The sequence below is a fragment of the Lampetra fluviatilis genome, chromosome 32, assembly GCF_964198595.1.
Source record: "Lampetra fluviatilis chromosome 32, kcLamFluv1.1, whole genome shotgun sequence".
Taxonomy (NCBI): Eukaryota; Metazoa; Chordata; class Hyperoartia; order Petromyzontiformes; family Petromyzontidae; genus Lampetra; species Lampetra fluviatilis.
In genome coordinates this window covers 7296946-7324044 of record NC_136306.1, presented here as the reverse complement: position 1 = coordinate 7324044, position 27099 = coordinate 7296946, and the positions used below count along the sequence as shown (strand labels likewise).

General features: G+C 45.5%; 1 protein-coding gene across 4 annotated transcripts; it reads left to right on the top strand.

The window, feature by feature from the left end:
- PPHLN1 (periphilin 1) lies at positions 1-27099 on the top strand. Of its 4 annotated transcripts, none has more exons than XM_078871429.1 (11): positions 1-100; positions 153-174; positions 5176-5249; positions 5907-5999; positions 7131-7198; positions 9074-9106; positions 13211-13734; positions 16094-16155; positions 17145-17835; positions 19667-19746; positions 25992-27099. In XM_078871429.1, coding segments are annotated over exons 2-11 (1845 nt in total). In that variant the 5' UTR covers positions 1-100; positions 153-173; the 3' UTR covers positions 26211-27099. The 4 variants fall into 4 exon arrangements, with proteins under 4 accessions (XP_078727555.1, XP_078727556.1, XP_078727557.1 ...); XM_078871430.1 differs by having other exon boundaries at positions 1-107; XM_078871431.1 differs by lacking the exon at positions 9074-9106 and having other exon boundaries at positions 1-174; positions 25992-27098.

Below are 27099 nucleotides of genomic sequence, written 5' to 3'. Positions count from 1 at the left end.
ACGTAGACGAGCGTCCGGTGACGTCATGACGCACGGCCCGAGCCAAGGGGAGTTGCGGTGGGCACCCCTTTAACGGAGCGAATTTCGCTGTCCAAGTCGAGAGAGGAGAGAGAGTGAGAGAGAGGGGGGTGGGGGGGTAACAACGGAGGCGAAAGAGTTTAACACGACTAGCAAGTAAGTGAGCGTCGTGTTCATTGCCACGAGTGTCGAATCTGTGTCTCTTCCCCCCCCCCATCCCCGCCGCCGCAAAGCCTCACGCCGCGAAGTGCACAACCCCCGAGTGTAAAACACCAACAAATTGTATCCCTTTCGTGGGCGATTGTGGATGATACACAACTCGTAGGAGGCGATCGCGGGTTCACGCTCGCACTGGCGCACTCGTTGCAAGCAAAACGTCGCGAAACTTCGCGCCCTTTGCTCGTTGCGATGTTCCCGGCGCTGGGCTAAGGCAGGTGAGGCCTAGCAGCCAGCGCCTTGCCTACTAACCTAGGCCTACGGTGTTTATACACAATGTAGGGGGGGGGGGTTAAAAAAAATATGTTAAAACATTTTTACAAGTGAAAATTTTACAATCGTGAAGAAATAATCTCGCGTCGAGGTTTTTGTGATTGCATTCGTTGTATTTTTATTGCTGTTTGCACGATTGGAGGTTACGGTAGTGTTACCGTTTTTGCCAGTTTCAAAGTATAAAAAATAAGAATAAGTGTCTACCCTATTTTGGCAAAGACAGGGCAAAACTATGAAGTTTAGAGTATTGTAGACGAATGTAGAGAGTGTAGTGTGTAATGTATTTGTAGGTGAGTGTATGTACTTTATCCTAGATGTGAACGTAGTGTCGGTGTGTACTTTGTTGTAGACACCAATGTAGTGTTTTACTATACAGTTTAGTGTGTGTGTGTGCATTGTATTGTAAACTAAGGTAGACTGTAGTGTGTAATGTTTTTGTAGACGAGTTGTATGTACTTTATTGCAGACTTGAGCCGAGTGTGTACTGTATTGTAGACTGCGGTGTGTAGTTTAGTGTGTGTAGTTTAGTGTGTGTAGTGTAGACTGGTGTGTAGTGTACTGTGTAGTGTGTGTACTGTAGACTGGTGTGTAGTGTACTGTGTAGTATGTGTACTGTAGACTGTGGTGTGTGGTGTACTGTGTAGTGTGTGTACTGTAGACTGGTGTGTAGTGTACTGTGTAGTGTGTGTACTGTAGACTGGTGTGTAGTGTACTGTGTAGTGTGTGTACTGTAGACTGGTGTGTAGTGTACTGTGTAGTGTGTGTACTGTAGACTGGTGTGTAGTGTACTGTGTAGTGTGTGTACTGTAGACTGGTGTGTGGTGTACTGTGTAGTGTGTGTACTGTAGACTGGTGTGTAGTGTACTGTGTAGTGTGTGTACTGTAGACTGGTGTGTAGTGTACTGTGTAGTGTGTGTACTGTAGACTGGTGTGTAGTGTACTGTGTAGTGTGTGTACTGTAGACTGGTGTGTAGTGTACTGTGTAGTGTGTGTACTGTAGACTGGTGTGTAGTGTACTGTGTAGTGTGTGTACTGTAGACTGGTGTGTAGTGTACTGTGTAGTGTGTGTACTGTAGACTGGTGTGTAGTGTACTGTGTAGTGTGTGTACTGTAGACTGGTGTGTAGTGTACTGTGTAGTGTGTGTACTGTAGACTGGTGTGTAGTGTACTGTGTAGTGTGTGTACTGTAGACTGTGGTGTGTAGTGTACTGTGTAGTGTGCGTACTGTAGACTGGTGTGTAGTGTACTGTGTAGTGTGTGTACTGTAGACTGTGGTGTGTAGTGTACTGTGTAGTGTGCGTACTGTAGACTGTGGTGTAGTGTACTGTGTAGTGTGCGTACTGTAGACTGGTGTGTAGTGTACTGTGTAGTGTGTGTACTGTAGACTGTGGTGTGTAGTGTACTGTGTAGTGTGTGTACTGTAGACTGGTGTGTAGTGTACTGTGTAGTGTGTGTACTGTAGACTGTGGTGTGTAGTGTACTGTGTAGTGTGTGTACTGTAGACTGGTGTGTAGTGTACTGTGTAGTGTGTGTACTGTAGACTGTGGTGTGTAGTGTACTGTGTAGTGTGCGTACTGTAGACTGGTGTGTAGTGTACTGTGTAGTGTGTGTACTGTAGACGGTGGTGTGTAGTGTACTGTGTAGTGTGTGTACTGTAGACTGTGGTGTGTAGTGTACTGTGTAGTGTGTGTACTGTAGACGGTGGTGTGTAGTGTACTGTGTAGTGTGTGTACTGTAGACTGGTGTGTAGTGTACTGTGTAGAGTGTGTACTGTAGACTGTGGTGTGTAGTGTGTGTACTGTAGACTGTGGTGTGTAGTGTACTGTGTAGTGTGTGTACTGTAGACTGTGGTGTGTAGTGTACTGTGTAGTGTGTGTACTGTCGACTGGTGTAGTGTACTGTGTAGTGTGTGTACTGTAGACTGGTGTGTAGTGTACTGTGTAGTGTGTGTACTGTAGACTGGTGTGTAGTGTACTGTGTAGTGTGTGTACTGTAGACTGTGGTGTGTAGTGTACTGTGTAGTGTGTGTACTGTAGACTGGTGTGTAGTGTACTGTGTAGTGTGTGTACTGTAGACTGGTGTGTAGTGTACTGTGTAGTGTGTGTACTGTAGACTGCGGTTTGTGTGTGTGTGAGAGAGACACGCAAACTACAAATATACAGCAGGCGTCAGGGTCGAGATCGAACCCACGACCTCTTGCATACAAGGCGAGTTAGTTAACATCTCGCCACCGTGGTGCCCAAACTCAAGTAGCCGGATTCATAGCGCACAGTTCACTAACCACTACGCAACCGCTCCTTTTCTGTGAGCTCTTGATGATTCAAACAATATTCTCCGACTCTTGTGAGGAAACACTGCTCTGCCCCCCATACTAAATGTGTTGATCAGGTCACTTAAAAAAGCCTCTGAGAGATACCTCCGATATCTGCTCTGGAGGGGTAATTCTCAGACACGAAGCGTCTCAACCACTTCTCTGGCAGAGTTTTGAATGGGTTTAAAAAAAAAATTGGTCTCATCGCATGACATCGGGAGCACAATCGGAATAAAAAAGTGCGAAACGAAAACAAATTCAGTCGACACGGCACCTGTGTACCCCTGCACTGGCAGAGATGCCTCTTGCAAGAGGGAGCTGCAGAGAGCCCCGTGTCTCGAAGGTCGAGCAAGCTCGAAAGTGGCTGCCGTGGAGTGAAAAGGGTTGAGAGGGGGCCCAGTTTTGTAAGAGGGTATTTTGGCCGACAATTTTCCCATGTATGTTGCCCGGCTTTTTTTGTTGTTGTTCCCGTTGTGTAAATTTTACGATTTCTGTACAGCGTCTTGACTTGAATTTGCCTTCAGATTTGTCATGTGAATCCAAATTGCTTTGCGTAATTATCATTGTCATTATTATTGTACAAAAACACTATTTCAAGTCCCCATTGAGCGACTTTGCAGTCATTGTTAACAAAGCTACACTGGCGTTGGTTCGTGTACATGGATATGTCCGTGTAATGATTTGTATTTACTATACTATACAGTATATACACGTTTTTACAACTTTTGCATTTGAGAGTCACTTATATAAATAAAAGCACCAATCTATTATAAAAGCCAAGCGTTCCGTTTGTCAACTAAATGATGAGAGCCTTTTAGAAGGCCTGAATCAAAACGTGATAGAAAGTGAACCCCCCCCCCCGCCCTGAGATGTGGGGGTAAAAAGTTGATCCAACATCTTTTCAAAAATGGTTGACTCCCCCCAAATATTCCCTCCCCCCCCCCCCAAAAAAAAAGAAATGTATTTTGTAGGAATATATGCCTACAAACCCTACATACAATAGTGTCAATAGTATCTGCACACATGTGCAGGGGTGGGGGGACACAAGTGGGGCGATGGGCGAGGCACAAAGTGCTGAGAAGCTAGAATTTCTAGTGAATAAAACTACGAGCAAATTGTAACAAAGCTGCCACCAATTCTATAGATTTTTTTAAAATGTTTGCTCGATAAATGCTTTGTAGTTTGAATTGACTCTACAACAAAGCAATGTAAATGTCGGTTTGAACTAAAGTCCTTGTAATGTTTGCCAATATTTTGTGTGCCTTCTTGAATTGGTTTAATTAGGCGGTGAGTTACTGTTCATACATCATCTAAATAATGGAAAGGAAAAAAATCTAGCCCACCTGTCTGTGAAATACATCTATTCTTTGATTATCAGATGTCCTCATTGTTTGACTGTGGTGTTTTGACATTGCTCAATCCTTTTAAAAGCAAGCAATCCCACTGGGTTTTACACGTGTTTGTAAAGTATCCTTTGACAAATTGGTCGTCAGAAAATTGTGTTGACTGTCATTTGTTTTATTTTCTATTTATCTTAGGATACAGTGAACACGGTGGCTGACATATTTTGCCGAGTTCTCACAACCTCCCTATATTCAAGAAACATATATATTACACCGTTAAACAGTTATTGCTGGCCGCTTTGTGCTTGTGTTCAGCGACTGTGATTAAGACAAACGTTATTGTCCACACTTGTGGTCTGATTAGCCTTTTTATTTTATGTTACACTCAAACACTTGTTGCCTTTTGACATTTCCTAAAATTCATAAACACAAGGTATATATAATGTACGGGCCTTTTTTGATGTAAAGCTTTCTTGAATGCAGGTGTTCATATTCTTGGTTTTTTCGGTAAAGTCACGTAGAAGGGGAACAATAAAATAATAAAACATATAAAACAATAACAATCTCACGACGCTTCGATTGCAACACAAGCAATCATCAGGTGTGAAAACCACAACAAGAAAATTTGAAAAAAGTGGCGTTTTTTTCAAATTTTATTGTTTTATATTTTTTTATTATTTTATTGTTTCCTTCTACGTGACTTTACCGAAAGAACCAAGAATATGTACAGGCCTTTATCAATCCAGCCCTGGATGAAGGCCTCTCCGTGGCTGTAATGGAAGTTGTTTGACCATACTTTACGACGCGAGCCAGCGTGGGTTGACTAGGTGTGGGTGCTGCTCACCAGATCCGGTATCGTTCTCTACTGATGTTAGCTGTGGCTGGGAAGTTAATCTCAGGAATTGAGTTCATAGCGCAGCGCGCTATGCACCAAGCTGCCGTCGCTGTTTATAAAACACATTGGTAAAACGTTCAATTATAAATTGTGTGCGCACATGTGTTTGTAACCAACAGTGGCGTGGCATCCACATAGCAACAAGAGGATGATGCCAATGGATCACCACAGCTACAGAGAGAAGTCAACATTTGTAAGTACAATCCTGGAGCGTTTACAGATCTCATTTAAGATTTTGTTATAAGCCCCCCCCTCCCAAACAATAAAGTGATTGGTATATTTTACGAATGCCGGTGAGATACCTGTCAACTCATACGATTTACCCCGTATTCTTGTACAGGGCACTGATAAGGGGTTGACAGGCATGCGGTACGATGATTCAGATGTGGCCGTTGACAAGAGCTGATACAGATTATAGTCAAGAGTTACCAGAGTCAAGGATTACTTAACTGTTTTTTTTTCTACACCTGTGCATTTTTTTACAGTGTGTCAGCGTTATTTAATTTTAGTTCATTTTATAGAATATAGAAATGTTATAGATGTTCCGGTTCGGTGGGATTTTACTCACAGTTTTATGTTTTGAGTGGTACAAGAGACCAGCATAAAGCTTATCTGTAATTAAACATGGTTAAAACATGTTTGTTGGAAGTAATTATAAAAAAAACATCAGGAATTGGGATAAATAGATCTATTTATTTTATTGTGTTAATATTAATTTGAATTTGAAAGGAAAGAATAAAAACACGTGACCACTGCCATGTTCTGTTGTGCTTTGGTTGTTTTATATGGGCCCCTAAAGCAGCGCTTTCTCAATAATGTGTGCGTGTGTTCCATTTTTTCACGCCTCTAGATGGACCAGGAGCCTCGTTGGCTGGACAACCCTGATGACGTACCGATCTATCATGATCGAGGCATGGAGCGGCGTAGGTCACCCAAAGAATGGGTATGTGTCTGTGTGTACCATGATACCCAACCTAACCCTAAGCAAAGATAAAGATCCCCCCCCCCTCTATAACCTTAACAGACTGTTGGGGCAAGTGCTGTTAGCTAGCACCTATGAAGGCTGGCACGGTATGCGAGGGGGTGGGTGGTCAGCACCACGCCTGACCGCCTTTGTCTCCCTAGTGGTGATGTTTACACACCACACTGGGTTCTAATTTTAAGGCTGAGTCGACCTAGAGATGTCCAGGACTGGTCCCGCACCTCCGATTAGCACGGTTGGCTACATACAGTGCGAAAGAAGTTCAACATACATACATAATCGTCACTCGTGTTGGCCGTGAGTGGAAATCGAACTCGGGTTGTCGGATTAGTAGTGCAGCGCACTAACTGTTACGCTACCGCTCCCCCTAAGCAGACTCCTCTCTCTACCTGCATTGTTGACTTACCAAGTTCGACAGCCTGGAAACTCTTTTGGGGATGGGCTGCAGATAATTAGTGGTTTATTTCGCAGGGAGATGCTTATATATTTGTTTGGAGTTCTATATATGTATCTCTACCTCGATCTGCTTTATTTCACACATCTACAAATCTAAGGTTTATATGAAACTGGTCTGGCAAGGCCACTGTGGCTCAGACTGATGGTGACAGGTTTGGGAAAATCACGGACTCAGCACCCGAGCATGTCAAGCGACTTATCAGAGGTTCTAAGAGCAGCGGGAGAAATGACCAAAGCTGTCTTGCGTGCCTCTCTTGTTATTTAATGTCTTTGTTCTGGAAAGTGACCACTTATAATGTTGTTACTAGGCAGCAAGCAAGTGTCTAGCACCACATTTCAGCTTTGGTGATAATTTTTTGCGTAAATAATTTTAGTTCATTGCTCTTTATCAAGGTGTGAACCTATTGAGATGTATTATCTTCTTTGCAAGGTACACTCTCTTGTAACCTTTGTTAGCGTACAAGCACGTACATTAGTTCCTCATTCTGCTACAGGGTAATATTTTTAAAGAAATTTCATAAATATTCCTCTCATGCATGTCATGTCTGTTTAGTCACGACTGCACGTGTTTTGAGCATTTATGTACGACACACTTTTTTAATTAATAGTTGCCGTTTGATTTGTTTTAATCTTTAGTACGAAGAAGATCGGGACGTCCACCGACAGTGGGACAGACGTTCAGCAAGTCGCGCGCCAGAATACAGGTGAGTGAAAATGTTACCATAAAGCTACCAAACATGCCGGCTTGGCTGGGGGGGGGGGGGAGTCTTGGGTTCTGAAGTGGTGGCAGGGCTATCTGGATAGTGGGCAGGGTTGGCAGAAGAGTTGGTGGGGTCAGAGCGGTAGGGCAGGCCACTCATTGTGTTGGCAGACCTCTAACGATCTTTGAAAATAGATTTGTAGCTCGTCAGATTCCTCCTGAAATAAAAGGGGGCACGGTTGACTCAGGGATGGGGCTGCCAGCTCGCCGTGTTGTTCCCGGTTGAGCCTCCACCAAAAAAATGTGTCGCTTTAAATTGACAGGTATGTAACAATTCACCCTTCCCTTCACCGGGAGTCTGAATTTCCACAATTTAGAGTCATGATTGGATTCAATAAACAAATCTATTTTGTTTGTACTGCCTCATCTGGATTGTTTTCTTTATACCATGGTTTCCCAAATGCCAGTCTTCGCAACCTGCCATGCTACATCTTTCTGCATTTACCAATTTACTCCAATTCAAATAGAAATAAACAAGTTCCACTGCGCACACGCTCGATAATTATTAAACACATCCCACACGACAACGCGCTACCCGCGTCTCGTGGAACACGCGTGTACACGCAGAAGCAGAACACACGTGTACACGCAGACGCGGAACACACGTGCACACACAGATCTCAAGCTTAATTTGAAGCGGCAGCGTTAACTGCTTGCCGCGTCACGTGGGACTGGAGTTTGGGAAACTCTTCTTTGCACTGTCTTTGTCTCTGCTACCTCTCTCTGTACCGACTGTCTCGTCTGTACTGTTTTATCTGTGCTGTTTCACCCACCTGTGCTGTTTCATGCATATCATCGCATTTGCATTGTCACTCTTATTTTCATTAAATAACGAAGTAAAAGTTATTTAACCGCGGAATGAGGTGGTGCCCATCTCTTGTTTACAGCTCTGAGCCAGTAGTGGAAATTCCATCTTTGCATGGGTGGGTGGGGGGGTGCCACCTTATCTACAGGGCAACCACTGTTTACGTTCCCCAGAAAGTCATGCCCAGTATATCGACCCATTCAAGGCTGATGGCCTGAGTCAATCCCCCTACCAGGGTTTGAACTCACAACCCTTCGATGGCGGCGATCTGCTCGTCGTACCGCTTTGCCACCTGATCGGTTTGCTCTGGCCAGACGTGAATGTTGAAAATTATATGAATCGTAATGCTTTGATGATGATTTTATTGTGAATGACGTTTAATGTTTTGTAGCTTCCCAATGGCAATGTTTTGTTCTAACACGATTCGTCACTAGGTGGCAGACGCACATAACAGACGGGGCATGGTGCAGACTTTGATTCTCATGCATTAAGTAGCAATTTCTAAACGTTCCTCAGTATGTCGTAAGTAATTTTGCGACGTATAATCTTTTGCACAAATACTGAGGTCGTTGAAACTAAATGATACCAATAAAATGTAACAAAAACAAGCGTATGAGCTAAAACACTTCATTGTAAACACTGACTCAATCCACTTACATTCCAAGGCCGATGTTTAATAGATTTACTTAATGTATTTATTATTTTAAAACAAACATTAACGGTACATTTGTTTAAGTTAATTAGAGGAACCTCTCTGCAACAAACCCTGAGTAATGATGACAAGCGTTGGGTGGGCATGCTGGGATTTATTTATTTAGTCATTCCGCTCAAACTGTTTTGATTAATTGCCACGTTTTGAAATACACATTTGAACGTTTTGTTGTTAATATTCTCAAAGGGTTTTTTTTTGCACAATTGAATATGTTTTTTGTGTATCATTCCATTTTATCTTCCGAACCATGAGACCGAATTTGCGAATAACGGTATCTTCATATTTTGCGTTTTGATACGTAGCGTACTCAGATACACTGGATCGAGATGTTACAAGTAGGTGTGCAATAAATGTCATATACGCTTTTATCAAATGTGTTTCATCTATAATTTTCTTATACATCGAGACCCAGAAACTGAGTGATGGAAAGAAACCTGTGAGGGCATTATACATGGAGGTGGAGCAATTATATCAGCTTGTGTGCAGGTGCTTGACGGATCGTTACATTGCAGCGATTGCTGCCGCTCAGGGAGACCTTCATCCAGCAGTGGATTGATCAAGGCTGCCGCTGATGAACTTAATAGCAGTACAAGTGCATCTTTGCGTGCACAGTAGTCCCTCGGTCAACAGTGACATCGGTTAATGGTTTTTCGGTGAACGTTTCGCCTACGATAGGACCTCCCCCCCCCCCCCATGGTTTCGACTGACGTTAATATTTTGATGAACGGTCCGTTTACGTTATGCACGCTGGCGCTAATTTCGGCCAATCTCAGCGCTCGTGAGTGGGCTAAGCATGCCTCAGCCAATCAGGGACACACATTGATGAGCGTTTAGATCTCGACTGGCTTTGTTTACATTGTTTTCTGTTTGGGCAGTGTAAACGGCTCTCTTGCAGACGCAGTGATTTTTACTTATTTTTCAACTTATAAGTGAATTCTTAGTGTTTGCAATGGCACCTCAAGTGAATTTGCAAAAGGAATAGAGGAGGAGGAAAGTAATTTTTCTTAAAACAAAGCAGGAAATTATTGATAAGCATGATTATTTATTATAATTATTGATAAGCATAATCAGTGTACTCATGAGTGAGTTAGGCTTGACCCAATCGACCATTTTTACAATTTTGCAAAATACGGACAAAAAGCTGCCAATGTGACGGATTCCTCGACCAGGATGTTCAACGGTAGGGAAATCATTGTAGAAATGGAGAGACTGCTAAGGATTTGGATTCGGGATACGGAAATGCGCGGTGAGTCTGTAGATAGCTTCACCATTTGTGAGGGCGAGATTGATCTTTGAAAACCTAAAACGCAAAGCACCGCAATCCTCTGGTTCATTGTTTGAAGACTTTAAGGCAAGCAAGGGGCGGTTCGAAAAGTTTAAGAAGAGAAACTGAGATCAAAAATGTGATTAGGTAAGAATTTTTTCACGCTCTCTATTCATTGTTTAACTATGTTGCCATTAATATGAACCCTTTTCGATATGTTCTTATAATGTGTATGAATCTTGAGTGTTTAAATGTTATAAACTATGTTTTCTAGGGTCAAAAAGGTCAACTTCTGATTGTTTTGGAATGGGTTAAAGCTTTTAACAAGTAATTCCTATATTTGATTAACAGTTATTTCGGTGAACATTCGTTTTCGTGGAACGGATTAAAAACGTTAGCCGAGATACTAACTCTATAAGTAGAATTTTAAGGGTCATGAACATGCTGGACTGTTGAAGTACACTTTTTTTTACGAGCCAACTTTGACATTTATTTAACAATAAAATCATTGGATGCCAATTTTAAGTCCTACAATTCACAGGATTACTCGCTGTCAAATTATCAAAGCAGCATTCATTAATTTGCATTTGCTAGGACTAAAATGTCCCCATTCGAAAATGTCAGTCAAGGCGCAATGCTTCGTGTGAAGTCCTGGGCTAGTCACACTCGACGTAATGTCACTGCTTGTGACCTCTGTAAGGTCTGTCTGCTCGGTCGTAGAGACCACAGACCGCATTCACTGAGCTTGGGATGTGAATCCAACACCTTACCCACACCTTCACCGCCACCTAAAATTTTCTGGGGCCCAGTATGAATAGGCTCCTTTTTATCCCCCATTTTGTTATTGCCTTTTCAAGAATTTTTTTTCCGTCCAGGCGATTTTTGGGGGTTGTGTGAATTCCTCACTTTGTTCAGCAGATTACAACTGACCTTTTGCCCCCCCCCCCCCCCCGGTTGAAGGGCATTACGGTAGTATGGCGCGCAAAGATTGGACCTACGATACAAGCCGGGACTGTTGGATTTAAGCAGACGTAAACACGCTGAAATTAGCTTAATTGCCTTGGCTCTAGCTTTCTGGCCTCCCGTTCTGGCCTTAGCCCTGCAAATTTAATTTGGGTTGCGTAGTTGTTGATTAACCTTACACTAGGTATAGAACCCCTTTTTTGTTTTTACTTAAAATAGTTTTATCGTAAAGAGTGGCCTTGTGTGATATTTTTTTTTGGTAATACAGGGACGTATACAACATGCACGTTGCAGTCAGCGTTTCGCTGTCGCGGGTGCACGGCTGGACAGTGGAGTGAGTTGTTGGATTAAAAAAAACTGTACAGTTTCCTTTGGTTGTTAGTCAGGGAAATGTTTCTTTCATGGGATTACGGTGTAAAGCATTTCCTGGGTACTGTGTAGCAGCTATTCCTGGGCGTCCCTCGTTCCCAAACGGCTGTGCCAAGGGTACGGTGTAGAATTCGCGCTCGAACAAAGAATGTTGCAGAAAGAGCCGCGGCTGTTCAACTTTGTTTGACAATGACACGCTGTACACGTACAGCCCTGTTGTCAAGTGACTGCTGGATGAGGGCCCTCCCCCATGCCATGCGGGTTATGGGGGTTGTTTGACCGACCGTCACGCTGGTCAGTGCTGGTTGATGAAGGCGGAGAGCACTGATGTCGTAGCTTTACAAATACGGCACAGCGATGGATTTTGCTGCCCACCCTGCAGCTCCGCAGGCTACAATAACACGTCACGCACGGCGGTCACGTATCCAAGTGCTTTCCAGGCTCAAAACTTGCTTAGCTTTTGAAAGCTGATGAGATCACGTGCATTCCTGGTGATTTGGTCATAGGGACAGACTGCTTAAGTTCCCTTTTTTTTCTCACAGTGCGCTCAACTGGTATATGAAGTCCTTTCGTTGACTTTCCCTTGTCGTTTGTGTTTTAGCTCGGAGTCTGTCTCGCCATGCTTAACAAACTGCAGCGGCTTAGGCACCACGTCCAGGGATTTATTTTTCAGTGGCGGTTAAAACGCAGCTTTTTTTTGTCTTCCCCAAATCTGCCACCCACATCTCCGCGGTGTTTCTTATGCACCACTGACAGCAGCTTTAGCCCGTCTGCCACTTTTTCTCTCGGTTTTTTTCTTCTTCTTCTGCTTCTCTTTTTTCCACCCTCCTGCCCTGCTGTCAACGGTGGCGGGGGTCTCCAAGATGTCCAAAGAATTTGAGGAATGCTCTGCAGAAGTGGGAGATGTGGCAGTGACCTGGAGCACCCCGCTGAAAGACAATGTTTGCCTTGGGTTTTCGCAGCTGAAACCTGCCGTGGCTGGTTCGGCGACATTTTAAAGGGATCACTGCTAAATCTGTACCAATATTTACAGTACGTTGTGGTCAAGATGCAGTTATTTGCATTCGGAGCGCTAAGCCGGGCTATGGTTTTTAAACTACTGTGCCGTGTTTTGGGATTGATGGCACCAAAAAAGCTGGTGGGTTTTGTCGCAACCTTAAGTTGGTAATTATATTTGTTATTTAAAACAGATATTTCATTCGCAAGGTGAACCCTCACTGATGTTCGATGTTTATTTTCTAACAGAAACCTTATCAAATGTGTGTTAATGTGGTTAAAGTTAATGTTTATGGTATTTTCCATTTATAATTGGTTATAAGTAGAAACTTTATGTAAACATTGTTATTTTGATTACTGCATATACAAGACATCATATTTATGTTCGTGAGCTGATGTATTGAATGAAAATTAACAACATTAAATTGAGTAGCTATTTGTGAATTGCACTGAGAGACAAAACGAGCAACACATGGATTCGAAAATGTATGCAAGTTAGAGATATATTTACTATTCAACGTAAAGTCACTGGCCTTGAAGAAAGACACGTCTTGGCCAACGATGATGCCCAGTGGTTGAGATGACAGCGGCAGTCAAATGAGGAAAAACCCTTGATAGGACATCAACCGTAGAGACTGAGCGATGTAGTAAAATTTGAATGTGACCATAAACATTTGAATGCAATTAACATTTGAATTTGACCTTCCATGCACATTGGGTGGACCATGAAATACAGCGACGTCTTGGGAAGGCCTTCATCCGGCAGTGTTATTAATCGTATCTGATGACGACGATTTACTTAACACAGGCAAATCTCGTCTTTCCATTGTAACCTCGTTTACCGCAGTGAGCAAGACCACTACCGCCACCAAATGCCTCGTGGCAGGCCCTGGGCCGACAACACGCCGTCCAGTGCGATGCCCTTCGACGCTCGCACCGTGCGCAACACGGCTCGCGGCGGCAGTGGCGACGACGGAGTTGGTGTGCGGGACCGCAGCTTCTCCCCCTACGAGCGTGGCAATGACCTTCGCCGCAGCTTCTCGCCGAACAACGACTCGTACGAGCCGGGGCCCGAGAGGTGGACGAGTGGCCGCAGTTACGAGCGGGAGCGGTTGCCCCCGCTGCTGCCCGGGGGCCGCAGCATCGCTGGCGACAGGCGGTCTGTTTTGCCGCCGCCGTACTTACAGGGCCGCCCGAGTTTCACGGAATGGGACAATGCACCCGGGAGATCGAAGGCTGCCAGGCCGGAACCCAAGAGAAGGAGGAGTCCTCTGTTGGCGCATCCCAAGGCGTACAGGTCGACGTTGCCAGCCGCGGGCCATGCTGTGGGTGTCTCATCGAAGCCGCACACGGTCACCAGGCAGAGCAAAGGTGTGGTGGGGTGGTTGTGGTGGTGTGTGTCTATTTGGTACTTGCCTTCTCAGTGATGATAGGGTTACTCACATTTTTAGGCAAAGTGAGAATGTATTCATTTGTCCCCCCATCGGAAATTGCATTGATCAAATATCCCAATGCAGGATTATCCCGAAAGATCTTGAGACTCAAAGGAGGCTTTCCTGGGTTAATATTTGGCATCATAATTTTCAGTAGGCGTGTAATAATGAGTAATAATTCCTCCCCCCTCCAACTCAACCTGCCAGTGATTCAATTAATTGTTACAATTTGAAAGCACTTATTTCAGAATTAATTATTTTCAATTGTGAATTTAAAACCTTTGGGGGATGTGGTGATTTCCTGAACCAATTACATGCAGTGTGTCCAATCAAAATAATTTGGACACATGGGCCCGATACAAGTCGTGACCATAAGAATTGATTTTGAGTAGGGTTGTTCAACATAGTAAATGTTATATTAATACATGGTATTTTAATTATTATTTTGAATGATACAAAATATAGATTTTTTTGTAATCTTTTTTTTTAATTGATAATCAATTCCGAATCGATAGTTGAAACCGGGAAGATGTTAGTAACCTTCGGTCTGCTCGGCACGTGCGAACGTTCAAACTGCACGGCGTGTTCCAGCGTGATTGGTTAGCAGCAGCCGTTGTGTGCACCAACATTCAGTCCCTGCATGGCATGCTCGGCCAGACACAAAAGACGCGGCCTGGGTTTTTTCATTTTTAGATCCTTAGATCTGTGTGGAAAACCCAGATTTAATGTTTTTAATAGTTTAATTTTTTGCTTTGCGGTTATCGTAATTGATAACTTTAATTTTGAGTGATGAATCGACCGATTGTCATGTGACTGGCACGAACCGTTTGCTCTACTTGGTGCGACCACGACCGGGCGAGCGAGTGTCCAGGTGGCAGTTTTGGCGGTGAGGTGCACGTGCCCTCGGTGGGTTACGGGAGCAGACCCCCGTCTTAGAAGCTGCTCACCGGAGTGTTGAACCCGGAGGGTTATTTATAAAACAGTTCTTGATTTACGGCGACGTGCTGTACGTCGAATTCCAGGTTTTCGTCAGTAGTTTTTGTCCTTTTTTTATTTTCACATGCATCATTGACAAATGTTTAGGCTTAGCTGCTAACTTTAAAAAAAAACCCGAGGTTTGAAGGGAGATCGTCTTTCGGTGTGTCGATGGACGGATAATGAAGCGGCAGGCGGAGGGTTAAGATGGAATTCACATCTGTGATCCGTGTTGCTGCTCGAAGTGAGTTCACATTTTTCATGCAACGTATGCATGAGCGCATTAATCAACGTAAAAATGTATCACTGACATGTTGGCCTTTTTTTATTTGCACTTAGATTTATGGCCCAGTGATAGTGGGCATACTTTGGAAAATGTAAATTGAAAAATATCAGTAATAGTTAAAAACCGCAAAGATAATTTAACTTACGTTTTGAGTGAAAGATTGGAGTCCTGTTCTGTTGGCAACCAAGTTCCATGAGACTCTGGAGGTCGATGGGAACAAAGTGCTGCTGATGGCTGATAGGTGACACCACTTTAATGAGAATGCATCGTCGTTGACCCTAAAGTTTAACCTTAGCCCCGACTTTTGTAGGCGTTTATCAACATTGCTTTGCTCGAAGAAAAAAAAATTGATTTCCTTTAGCCTCTTTTTTTTTGCCATCCTCTTAACTTTATTGTGGCTCTCCTCTCCAATTACAAAACACGGCTGACAGTAAATGTCTGGAACAAAAGCCACACAGGACGTCAAAGCTCCCCCTTTTCTTCTGCAGAATTTGCCGATGTCCCTGATTTATTGCCATCACCTGCGGGAGGGATGAGGCGGGCTCGGGAATGAAGAATGTCGTTACCAGCTGGTTTTATAGTGAGAGCCGGATGCCCGGCCGGTCGCTTGGAGCTTTTGTTCGAGAAAGGTCCGACGCTCAGCTGGAGTTCCTCGCCATTCGTTTTATTTACCTCCAGACAGTTTCACTCCGTGGCTCGGAAATAATGAAGGTGAAAGGCACGGGGAGGTCTGGAAACTCTATCAGGGTGCAATCTGCAGAGAAACCTGGACCATATATCTAATTATTTGGAGAATTATTAATGTGCTTGAATGTATAGAAGGGAAGAGAAAAAAAACATCTGGGAAGTAATTCAGCTTGTCCCCCCGTCCCCCTCTCGTCTGCCAGAACGTGCAGTGAATTTGTGGAGCACACCCGATCGGCGCACGATGTCATGCGGCTACGCTTGAGTTACAGTTTAACCGTGTGTTTTGAATGTCACACATTTTCCCAATTTGAAATGAGTGATTAATGTGGATTTTTTTTTTCTCCTTCAGGAAAATCTGCGGAACCGCCGAAAACTAAACTTGGTTTCCGCAGCCCGTCGGCCTCCCCCAAGGTGAGCTGACGTCTGATACGTCTCGCGTCCACTGAGAGAGAACACTGCCTGGTATATTTATAGATTAATGACTAAGAATAACAGGGCATTGAGAGAAAAGTTAGTTTTCTAAAGTTATTCGAAAGCATATTTGCTGACTTACTCTTAAATAATTTCTACACCTATGTCAGTAAAGGCTTGCTGTTACCCTGAGTGTTTTTATTCACATTATGTATCTATTTAAAAATATATTTTTTTGTGCAAGCCCTGGTTTTTACATTTTTTACAGGGCGACTTCAGCACTTGATCCGGTTGAGATCTGTGCTCAGCACACTTGCCCGCTGAACGAATTAGCAAAGTTAGAAGGTTGTATTCCTGTATGAGGAGGTTCCCTGGCTGCCTTTGCTGTCCCTGAGACTTGGTGTTGGTGCCAGTCCACGTTGCAGTTTGGCTCTCCTCTCTTTCATATTGCTCTGCCTTTACCCACCTGAGTGGCAAGATATTAACTTCCTCGCCTGGTATGGAGGAGGTTGTGGGTTTTGATCCCGACCCTGACGCTTGTATATTTGGAGTTTGCATGTTCTCCCCGTGGTCGCGTGGATTTTTCTCCTGGTCCTCCCGTTTTCCCTCCTCGTTTTGAAACACGCGTTTCGAGTATTTGGCTGCTATATATTTCCACACGATAAGCCACTTCGTTGAGATATCATTTGTGGCCAGGACGCTTATAAAAAAGAGCTATATAGCTCAGTGGGCCTTACCTGGTAATATTTAAAATAGTTTTACCTCCACCCCCGATCCCCCCTTTCACCTCAATGTGTTATTATTTACTTTTATAAAGTGTATTCTGAGATCTGCTTGCATATAGATGCTTTATAGACTATTAATCATCGCCATTGGAACGTTATTTTTATGGTTTTGGATGGTTTTCTTTGCAAAAGACCTCCCATGTTTTTTGTAAACTCTTGGCCGCTAATTCTCCCCCTCCCCCCCTTGCCATCTGTGTGTGTCAGGTGCTCGATGCCGCACAGCCACCAACGCAAAGCGGACAGAGCAACTCGAGCCTGGCCGCCGAGGAGGTCGTCTCTTCAGCGGTGACACAGGCGGCGGTGGCGGCGGTAAAGAACGCTTCCCCCAAGCCGTCCGATTGGACGGAAATGACGAACCTCGCCGACATGATGGTCGGCGCGGACGCCCGCGTGGGCCTGTCATTTCCCACCAACGGTGTGCCCAAGGACCACCCGACGGAGGCGTTCGGCGCTACCTTTCTCCAGAAGTTTGGCCCCAAGGGCGACGAAGACAAGGGACGAGCCAAATTTGCCGACAGCAGCGTCGCTGGAAAGTCGTGCGAAGATAGGCCGGCCACGGACGCTGCGGGCGGTGCTCCTCCGGAGCCGGTGATATGGAACTGCGGAAAGCATTTGGCGGCGGCGAGCGGAGGGATTCCCTTCCTGTCGTCGACGCTCCAGGAGCAGCAGCAGCAGCAGCAACAGGATTCCCCGAATTCTCCCGCTATGCGCGGCGTAGGGAAGCCGCTTTGTCGGGGCGGCTTGGCGGAGATTTCGACTTCCTCTGACGAGCCGGCGGCGGCACGTTTGGAGAAGGCCTCCGTGGGACCGGTAGCGGGGCCTTCGGATGGCGCCGTTGGCTCGAGCGTGGCCTCTCCGCCCATCGGCATCGGAGACGCGGAGGCTGCAGCTAAGAGTGAGTGGCGCAGTTTTGGTTTCACCTTAAAAGTACAGATTCGGTGGCCGGTGGCGTCAACGTGGCCTCTGAAGATGCGTTGGTTCACGGGTTAAGTTTGATATATTTTGCTTGTGATACATGCACTGTGCCTGTAAAATAATTGTTTTCAATAATGGCTATTATCTGCTATGAAATGGATACAAAAAATTGACAGTATACAATAAGCAAAAAACTTTCTTCCGTCTGTCGGCACAATGCATTTGAATAACAGTTTATTACCTGCTATGACAATGATCGGAAATATAGAGATGTTGACAAAAGAAGATTGAACACAAGCTGAATGGCGCGCAAAGAAGCATAGAGAGGTTGCATGCTTGCAATTGTCTGAGAGACGAGAACACTTTCACGAGAGAACATGTGCTCGTTGGAGACATCGCATTGTCAAGGAAAGAGCGAGGGTTTCGGCAGGAGACACGTCACGGGAAGAGATCATGTCCTAGTGGTCAAGACTCATGACAGTGGCAGCCAAAGGAGAGAACACACCGGAGAGGTCTTTGTGGAGATGGCACAATGAAATTAGTTCACCTGCATTACTAAACGACACTTTGTTTTCTTCTACCACGTAAGGCCCACCGAGCTATTTATAGCGCTTTTTCAGAAGTAACCTCGCCACAATTGGAAGCCCAATGAAGGAGCTTATCACTTGGAAATTTATAGAAGCCAAATACTGCAAGCGCACGTTGATTCTAAATGTGGAGGGGAAAAACCGGAGGAGCCAGAGAAAAATCCACACGACCATGGGCAGAGAGACACGCAAACTCCAAATATACAGCAGCAGGCGTCAGGGTCATGATCGAAGCCCCGACCTCCTGTAGACCAGGCGAGGTAGTTAACATCTTCTAGCCACCGTGATGATGATGATGAGAGAGAGACACGCAATCTCCAAATATATAGCAGTAGTACACCAGCCCACAGGGGATTATTGTGTCCGTCCGTCGTGCATCCAAAAATGGGAGGGGTGGGGCTGGGTGGAGAGGGGAGGGTGAGGAATGACCTCCTGTAGACCAGGCGAGGTAGTTACCATCTACCCACCGCGTACAGCTGCAAGATGGATTGTTGCATCACGAGACCTTGAGGGAGAGCGGTGGTTTGGGTAAATCCTCCTCAAGCAGTCGATACATTGTGGCTGCTAATGTTGATGACATGCCTATTATCGTTTAAAAATATATATATTTACAAATTGGATTTTTTTAGATTTAGCACATATACGTGCTCCATTTCGTCAGATATCGGAAGCTAACAAGGATAGAGCCTGGATAACATTTTTCATCACATCCTTTAATTATAATTTTTTTGCCTCCATGCAGTTACTTTTTCTGCACCGCGATAGTTGCTGCTTTGTCATTCAATGGCCACACCCGAAGGTTCACACACATTGCAATAGATACTTGTCTCAATGGGGGCTCTCACTTGGGTAACACATTAAGTCTGCCTGGGTGTGTGTGTGTGCGCGCGCGCACGCTTGACAAAGAGTGGTGGCACAGTGGCTTGGCGAACTGCGCTACGCATTCAGCCACGCGAGTTTCGATGTCTGGTAACATAATTTGTGAATATTTTAACTGGTCTCGAGTCTGCCCTAGGTCGACTCGGCCTTATACGAGTACCTGGAGCCATGTGTAAACGTCATCACTTTGGAGAAAAAGGCGGCCGAGCGTGTTGCTTCCCGCACCGCCACCTCATGCTCCGTGCCCAGCCTTCATCGGTGCACGCAAACAAAAAACAGACTTGCCCCAATAGCCTGTTCGAGCTGTATGTGTGTGTGTGTGCGCGTGTGCATGTGCGTTTACAGGTGTGAAAGAGCCGGAGGGCGAGAAGCACCTGGACACGGTGGACGAAGAGGTGCTGAAGAAGAGGCGTGAAATCGAGCAGGTGGGCTCCTCTGCGGTCTGCAAACGGGTTTGACCGTCGCGATGTCGGTGAAGCCGCCCGCGAAATAATAATGCCCCCTCTTGTGTACCTGCATTACGCAAAAACGCACGCTATTTCCTCCGCGGTTGTGTAATGTGCACTTAAAGGAGGAATGCCGCTTCAAAAATGATTGCAGCTGTTTAGGGGTGGGGTTTGAATCCGTCTTGTCATGTACATCGCATGCACACCTACATGTGCGGCTTGTTCAATTCCACGGCTGGATGAGGGCTTCGCCGTGCGCCGTGCGTCGTTGCGAGTTATTTTGACTGTACTTCACCAGGCGGGTCATTGTGGGTTGGTGAAGGCAGGAACACGGGAGCATATAAGTATTGTACAGCGATTGACTACTGTCGATCTATAGCCCCTCAGTAGTCGTCTATATCAGCACTATCAAAGTTCAACCCTCCTTATCTTGCGAAATAATAGGTCACACACTACTGTACGGAAAACTGTTATTGTAATCTCTTTGTTTTTAATGTGTTGCGTGTCTTACGATCATTGGACGAAATAGATTTGTGTTCCGGTGGGGATTGCTTTGTATTCAGGTTGAGGTTTGCACGCATGCCTGGGTGATTTGGTCAAAGGGCTGTGTGTATACATATGTGTGAAGAGAAAAGCCACGGTTAAAAGGGGAAAACTCGCCGCGGTCGTGTACCCACTTTAGTCACACAGAGTTGTGTTTAAGTCGTTATAATGGTGAAAGAGTCAAGTTTGGCGTCGGTGCAGACGATGTGCAGGTCTGCACCGTCTCGGGCCCTGTGGGCCTCATCTTTCAACCCCGACAACAGAATAGAAGCGTGAGGGCTTGCTCTCGGCACCTCTGTTCCTCTGCGGCTGCATTCTCCTAATGACGTTTTCAGCCTGCGAGACGCTGCTGGCGAGCGTGGGGAGGAGAAAGGAAGGCATCTTTGGTAGAGCTCTGCTTTTTTGAGTGAAAAAAAAAAATTCCCGAATTTTTTTTGCGGTTTGACATCAGGCACTTAACGACGGCTCCGTTACGACTTGCCTTTGACCGGATTTTTTTTCCCCTCTGAAAAAAAGTACAAAAAAAACAACGTTGAGGTACAGTAAATTGTCGCTGGGACATGTTAAAAACCTGAAACGCTATAAAATTGTTGGCCATCTCGGGAAATTCACCGTTAATGATAGGTTCTCGAAAAACGGAGATATTTTGGTTTTCTCGATCTTGACAAGACCCGTTTTTTTTAATAGGGCTCTGGAAAATCCTAAACATGGCTAATGGCGATCGTAATGATGGCGGTTTTACTTTCTGGGCGTGCGTGTGTGTGCGTGTGTGTGTGTGCTTGCGTGCGTGTGTGCGTCTGTGTGTCCTTGCCTTTGGTCACCTTCTGGTGTTCTGTACGTGTTGGTAGATTTTTTTCTTCTGGTCCGTTTAAGCGCTAAATTAACACCCTGTCGCCTAATTAGTTGGACTTCCACGGTCGGTGGGTGATGACAGAGAGGGGCTTTTTTTAATGAGGCTAAATCCGCTTGGCACGACCGACTGCTGCCGTTTAGAAAGTGGGGCCAAGGGACATTTTGGGGGGGACGGGGAGGGGGGGTGGGTGCGGATGGTTGCCGGTGTGTGTAACCACCCTAATTACAGCTTGCCCATCGCCAGGGTTCAAGAGAGGGTGTGCGGCTGCCGCTGGTTGGAATGCACGGCGGCGATTCGATCTGCTCAGAATCCCAGGCCCCCCTGTGTACGGTGTAGCGCGCGGGGGGGTTGGTTTTGGTCACGGGAACAATGCACACGAGTCATTTTTGTGTACCGATTATTTGTACGGACTTGGTTTGTATATTTTTTGGGTACATTAGGAGAGCGAGAGAGAGAGAGTGGTGTCTGGTTCTGTTTTGCTAACGGTGTTGGTTCTTGGGAAGATAAACAGCCCCGCCGCGGTTTCCGAATTAATGAAAATCCACAAGTCTTTAATGCACGAATAATAATTGCTCTTTTTGAAAAGGAAGTGCATTCTTGCGCAAACAAGGGCCGCTTTTAATGAACCATTTCATTAAAAGAATTTCAACGAAGGTATGCACTTGAGGCTTGTGACCAAATCACCTGGAATGCGCCCGATCACATTGAATCTCCGACGGTAAGCAGACGTGCGCCTGCAGAGTGCTTGGATGGGCAACCACCGTGTGCATAACAGTCATTATAGGCTGCGGGGGGCTGAGTGGCGGACAGCAGAGGGCAGTGCCGCAAACCGTTGTGGCGTAATTGTCCTTTGCTCTCACACCTACGCTGCCCACCTTTCATCAACCTGCACCGACCACCATGGTGAGGTTGGGTCCATTAACCCCCACAACCTCCCGATTAGCACCCCACACTCCGATTAGCACGGTTCACTACGTGCGGTGCGAAGCAGAGTTCAACGTGCAAGCTGCACGAGGTTGGAGAGGCCCTAATCCAGCAGTTAATTGACAAGGGGGTGCGCACATATACATGCTCTTAATCACACATTTGTGTGGATTATTTGTATCGGTGAATATCCTTGGTTGTGCATTTGTTTCCTTCCGTGTTTTGAGTAGATATTCTCACAAAGATGTGCTTTGTAGGTATTGCCGCTGAATTTTATGTACGTAGCCAACCATGCTAATTGGAGGTGTGAATGCACAGTCGTTAAAACACCAACTGCCTATGCTGAACGGTCACATTTAAATATGAGAACTATCTCTTTCTTGACCAACAAGGCTCCTCTCGTTTGTGGCCGACTGGTGCGGCCAATGTCTCGGGAGTGATTCGAGATTGTGTTCTGTTTGAATACTTAAAAAAACCATCCCAGCACGATCGTCGGCAAGGGAGCGTTATGCGTTGGTTCTCGTAATTAGATGGGAGATGGGCAAGGCAGTGTTAAACATCTACGCAGAGGAAAATTTGGAGTCGCACGTGCTGCACGGTGGCGAGATGTTAACTCCCTTGCCTTTTATACAGGTGGTTGTGGGTTCGAACCCAACCCTGACACTTGTGTATTTGGAGTGTGCGTGTCTCTCTCCCCGTGGTTGCGTGGATTTTTCTCCGGGTCCTCCGGTTTTTCCCTCCACATTTAGAATGAACGTACGTTATGAGTATTTGGCTGCTATATATAAAAAAGCCACTTTGTTGAGCTATCATTTGTGGCAAGGTCGCGTCTGGAAAAAAAGCTATATAGCGAAGTGGGCTTTGTAAATATCATGAAGTTGATGCCTGGGGGGGTGTGTGTGAACGCCTTTGACTCCAGAACAAACTCGACAGATTGTCAATAAATACATCGTCAATTATTAAAGAATTATAATTCGACAGCCAGGGGGAGCAGTCTCACAGATGTTCGCAACACTGCGCTGCAAATCTTGCGGCTCGAGATAGACTCTCGACTGTGGCTAATGTCGGTGGCGAGTGAGATCTGAACCAGTCCTGGCTCTCCCACTCCCCCCTCTCAAACCCGCGCCGACTGGTGTGGTCAAGTACAGGAACAAAACAACCCCATGACCGACACGGCTTTGGGATGCCATCATCCAGCAGTGGATTCACAAATTGCTGTATTTTGTGTAAAATTAAACAACGGTTTGAGCTAGAGGCCATCAAAACTACTTAGCGGTACGAACATTTGTATCTCATTCCTCTAAACTTCCGTATTCCACCCTTGTCATCGGCGACACACATGTTGCATCGACATCTGTAGAGTCTTGTGGTCGCCAACGTCTCGGTTACGTTTCGTGGCATTTTTGTCGCGCGCTGTTTGAGGGTTCGCTATGAAGATTTTCAGCCGAACAAAAAAAGTTAACTATTTGAGGAATACATTGGAAGCATTTCAACCGCGTAGTTCAAATTATCATTTCATAAATGATTGATGATAGCTTCATGAACACCCTTGCAAGTTTTCGCCGTCTGTATCTAAAGGTCGTCAGATGTCTGGTGACTGCCATAGGTGAGATTAATGATCGTCTGACTTGTGCAGTTCTATGCAGCTCGAAAAACGGTGATAAAACGCAAAGTCTGAAGAGGCTAAAATGTTTTGCCCTGAATGGAAAGGGAGAAACTGGTGGTGTGTTATTTTACACTCAAAAGCTTCCTTAGAGATGTTCGTCATTTGCAGCGGATCATAGGCGCGTAATGCTTCAAACGTGTAACTGTTTGGAGATATGGACTTGACATCGGAGCAGCAGGCGGCGTGACAGATCATTTGTCATCAGACGTTGGCGTGGAGAGATGTGGCCACTTTGTTCAGAAGTGTGACGCCGGTGTCGGCAAGCCAAGAATGTGATTATTGTGGCAACTTAGTGCGAGCCTTCGTCTTGTTCTCTAGATCTGTTGTGCTTGTAGGCGATTGGAGCTTGAAATCCTGGCTTTTATTCGTCAGAGAGATTGTGTGTTTTGTACGTCGCGTCTCACAGCAGGGGAGATTTGTTACCGATGACCGCAATGCACAAGTGTACGGCAAGCCATCGCTTGACGCAGGGGTTGTGTTCCTGACAATGTCCGTGTCAAGTAAATTTGCGTTCAGCGGGGAGTAGTTTCTCCATAGGGGATAACGGTGAAGGTGGGGGTGCCGTTCCAGCCCGTAATTTTATCGTTGTTTTTAATCGACAGGACACTGTTTTACACGTTTCTTTTTAAACGTGTCGTGTTTATATAGTGTTTCCATAAGTATGCCATGTGTGACAGTCATTTATTTAAATATAACGAAGTGTGAGCGAGAGAGAAAGAGAGAGATATGGGGAGTGAAAAAGATCAGGGGGTGAGGATAATGCTACGCACAAAGGTGCCGGAACACAGACTGGGGAAGAGGAAGACATGACATGTAACACAGCACGCATCCACACAGTGCCAGTACTACATTACCTCCGATGAGTATGGTTGGCCACGTATGATCCGAAAGAAGTTCAACATACAGACATACATACCAGCTCCAGCATCACTGGACAACATTGCTAATGCCCACACCACGTAGAAAGTAGTCCGTCACATGCGCTAGACTCTCATTATAGTGAGTAGTCCATCACATGTGAGACTGCCTTATAGTGAATAGTCTGTCGCGCGTCACACTCGTTATCCCGAGCGCAGTGCACGTTAAGCGGGAAACGTTCCATAAAAGACGACCCGCGTTAAAGGGAAAACGCCGAGTGTGAACGCCACGCGTTAAACGGGAATTTATTACTGTCAGTAGAAATATGCCATCAGGGTCAGTGTTGTTGGCTCCTAGTGCAGGGAGTTAAATGGGGGGGCACTTTGTCTTCTGTCATTCATTTAATTCATTCAATTAATTTTTTGAGTAAAAACTCGCCTCCACTAAGGCGGACATCGCAATACTTTCCAATATAAATTAAACAAAGGTAGTCCTACCTATAAAATCGAGGCACATATAAAAAAAAGATTTATCACTGGCCCCATAGGTTTCTGCGTGCAGGAGGCAAAGTTTTACGCTTGCACGTTTCCAACAGTAGACCGAGGCTTCTTAGGTGCTACGTGGTGAGCAGGTCATGTCAGAAAAATCTGAATCGGGCGTATTGCAGGATCATGAGATAGTGACGGCTTGGGGGGGACCCTTCTTCCATTTGGCTGCTGTGAATTTCCACGTGATAAGCCACTTCGTTTAGCCATCATTTGTGGCCAGGTTACAGTGGGCCTTAGCTGGATAAATAAAAATAAATGTTTAGTTTAGACTGCCGGGGAAGAATGAGAGCGAGAAGCCGGGCCAGTGACGATTCATCGACGAGAATCATCGATGACAATCGTCGGTCCTCTTGAAGCGCAAACCCCAACCAGGCGAGCCAAGCAATTAGGATCACGCTAATCCGTGTGAATTAGCTTATAATCAGGAGGTACGCACCTGGCTCTCGGATAGTTTAGTTTAGTCATGGCTGTTGACCATGATGATGACATCATGGCTGATGACGATGATGACGTCATGGCTGATGACGATGATGACGTCATGGCTGATGACGATGATGACTTCATGGCCGGTGACGATGATGATGACGACATCATGGCCGGTGACGATGACGACGTCATGGTCGGTGACGATGATGATGACGTCATGTCTGATGACATCATGGCTGATGACGATTATGACGTTATGGCTGATGATGACGACGTCATGGCTGATGACGATTATTATGACGTCGATTATGACATCATGGCTGATGACGATGATGACGTCATGGCTGATGACGATGCTGATGACCAGCATGCGTCCTCATCTTTGTTCTGCGTCCACTTTTCGTAGGCATACCGGGAGGACTGCGAGACGTTCTGCACGGTGGTGAGGATGCTGGTGGACAAAGACCCGTCGCTGGAGAATGCCGTGCAGGCCTCGCTGAGGGCCAACATCATGGAGATGGGGCAGCAGGCCCTGGAGCAGCTCCGGAATTTTGTGGCGAGCCGCAAGCGCTTGCGGAGCAAGGAGCACTCGCCGGCGCTGCCGCAGGTCTGGCCGGCTCCGTAGCGCGTCTGCAACAGCGGCCGCGGTGGTCGAGGTGTTTCTCTTGAGAAATGGAAGTGGACTTGGGCACAGGAAGGCGTGATAGTGTTGAATGTTTATAATGTGTACGTGTGTAAAATGAGCGTGTCGAAACTTGGGTTTTGGAAAGCCCTTTGTGTTGGTTAGCAGTATTGGTTAACCATTGTCTGTATTGTTATTGTTGGTTTTTTTTACAAATCGTGTACAGATGTCAATAAGTGCGTGTGAAGTTACGTTTGCTGTAACTGTTATATTATATAAACCATCCGGATACGACTGTGGTGGTGTAACAGTTGTTTCTTCCGGAGTGGAAGTTGGACCAATGGAACTATTTTCTTAATCCCCCTCCCCCCCCCCCACCATTTTAATGGATACACCACAAGGCAGTCGTCAGGTTCTGTGTGGTGGGGTAAACTGTGAGTATTCCCCGAATGCTTCTAAGGGTTCTGTCCAGAGTCGAGGGGGAGTTAGTGGGGTTTTTCTGGAGCTCCCTCCCTCCAATTGCGGGGCCTGGACCTTCACCTTTTGCCTTTGCAAACCATATTCAGATGATCTACATATTTTTTACATCGAGGCTACCGAAACGCAAAGAAAACAATACCAACGGGAGTGAAGAGATGAGGAGAAAAAAAGAAAATAGGACACAAAACAAAACATCGTTATTTAATTGGAAGGCGGCCGTGATTTCGTGACACATTCAACGAGCCGATGTGGGAGCGGTGAATCGTTACATCCTAGATTTGAATCTTTCGTGACTGCAAGGATTCATAGCCTTAGTTCTTTAGGTAAAGTCACGTAGGTAAAAAATGAAATTAAAATTAATAAAAAATAAAAAACAATAAAATCACGACGTTTCGGAGGCAACACAAGCTTC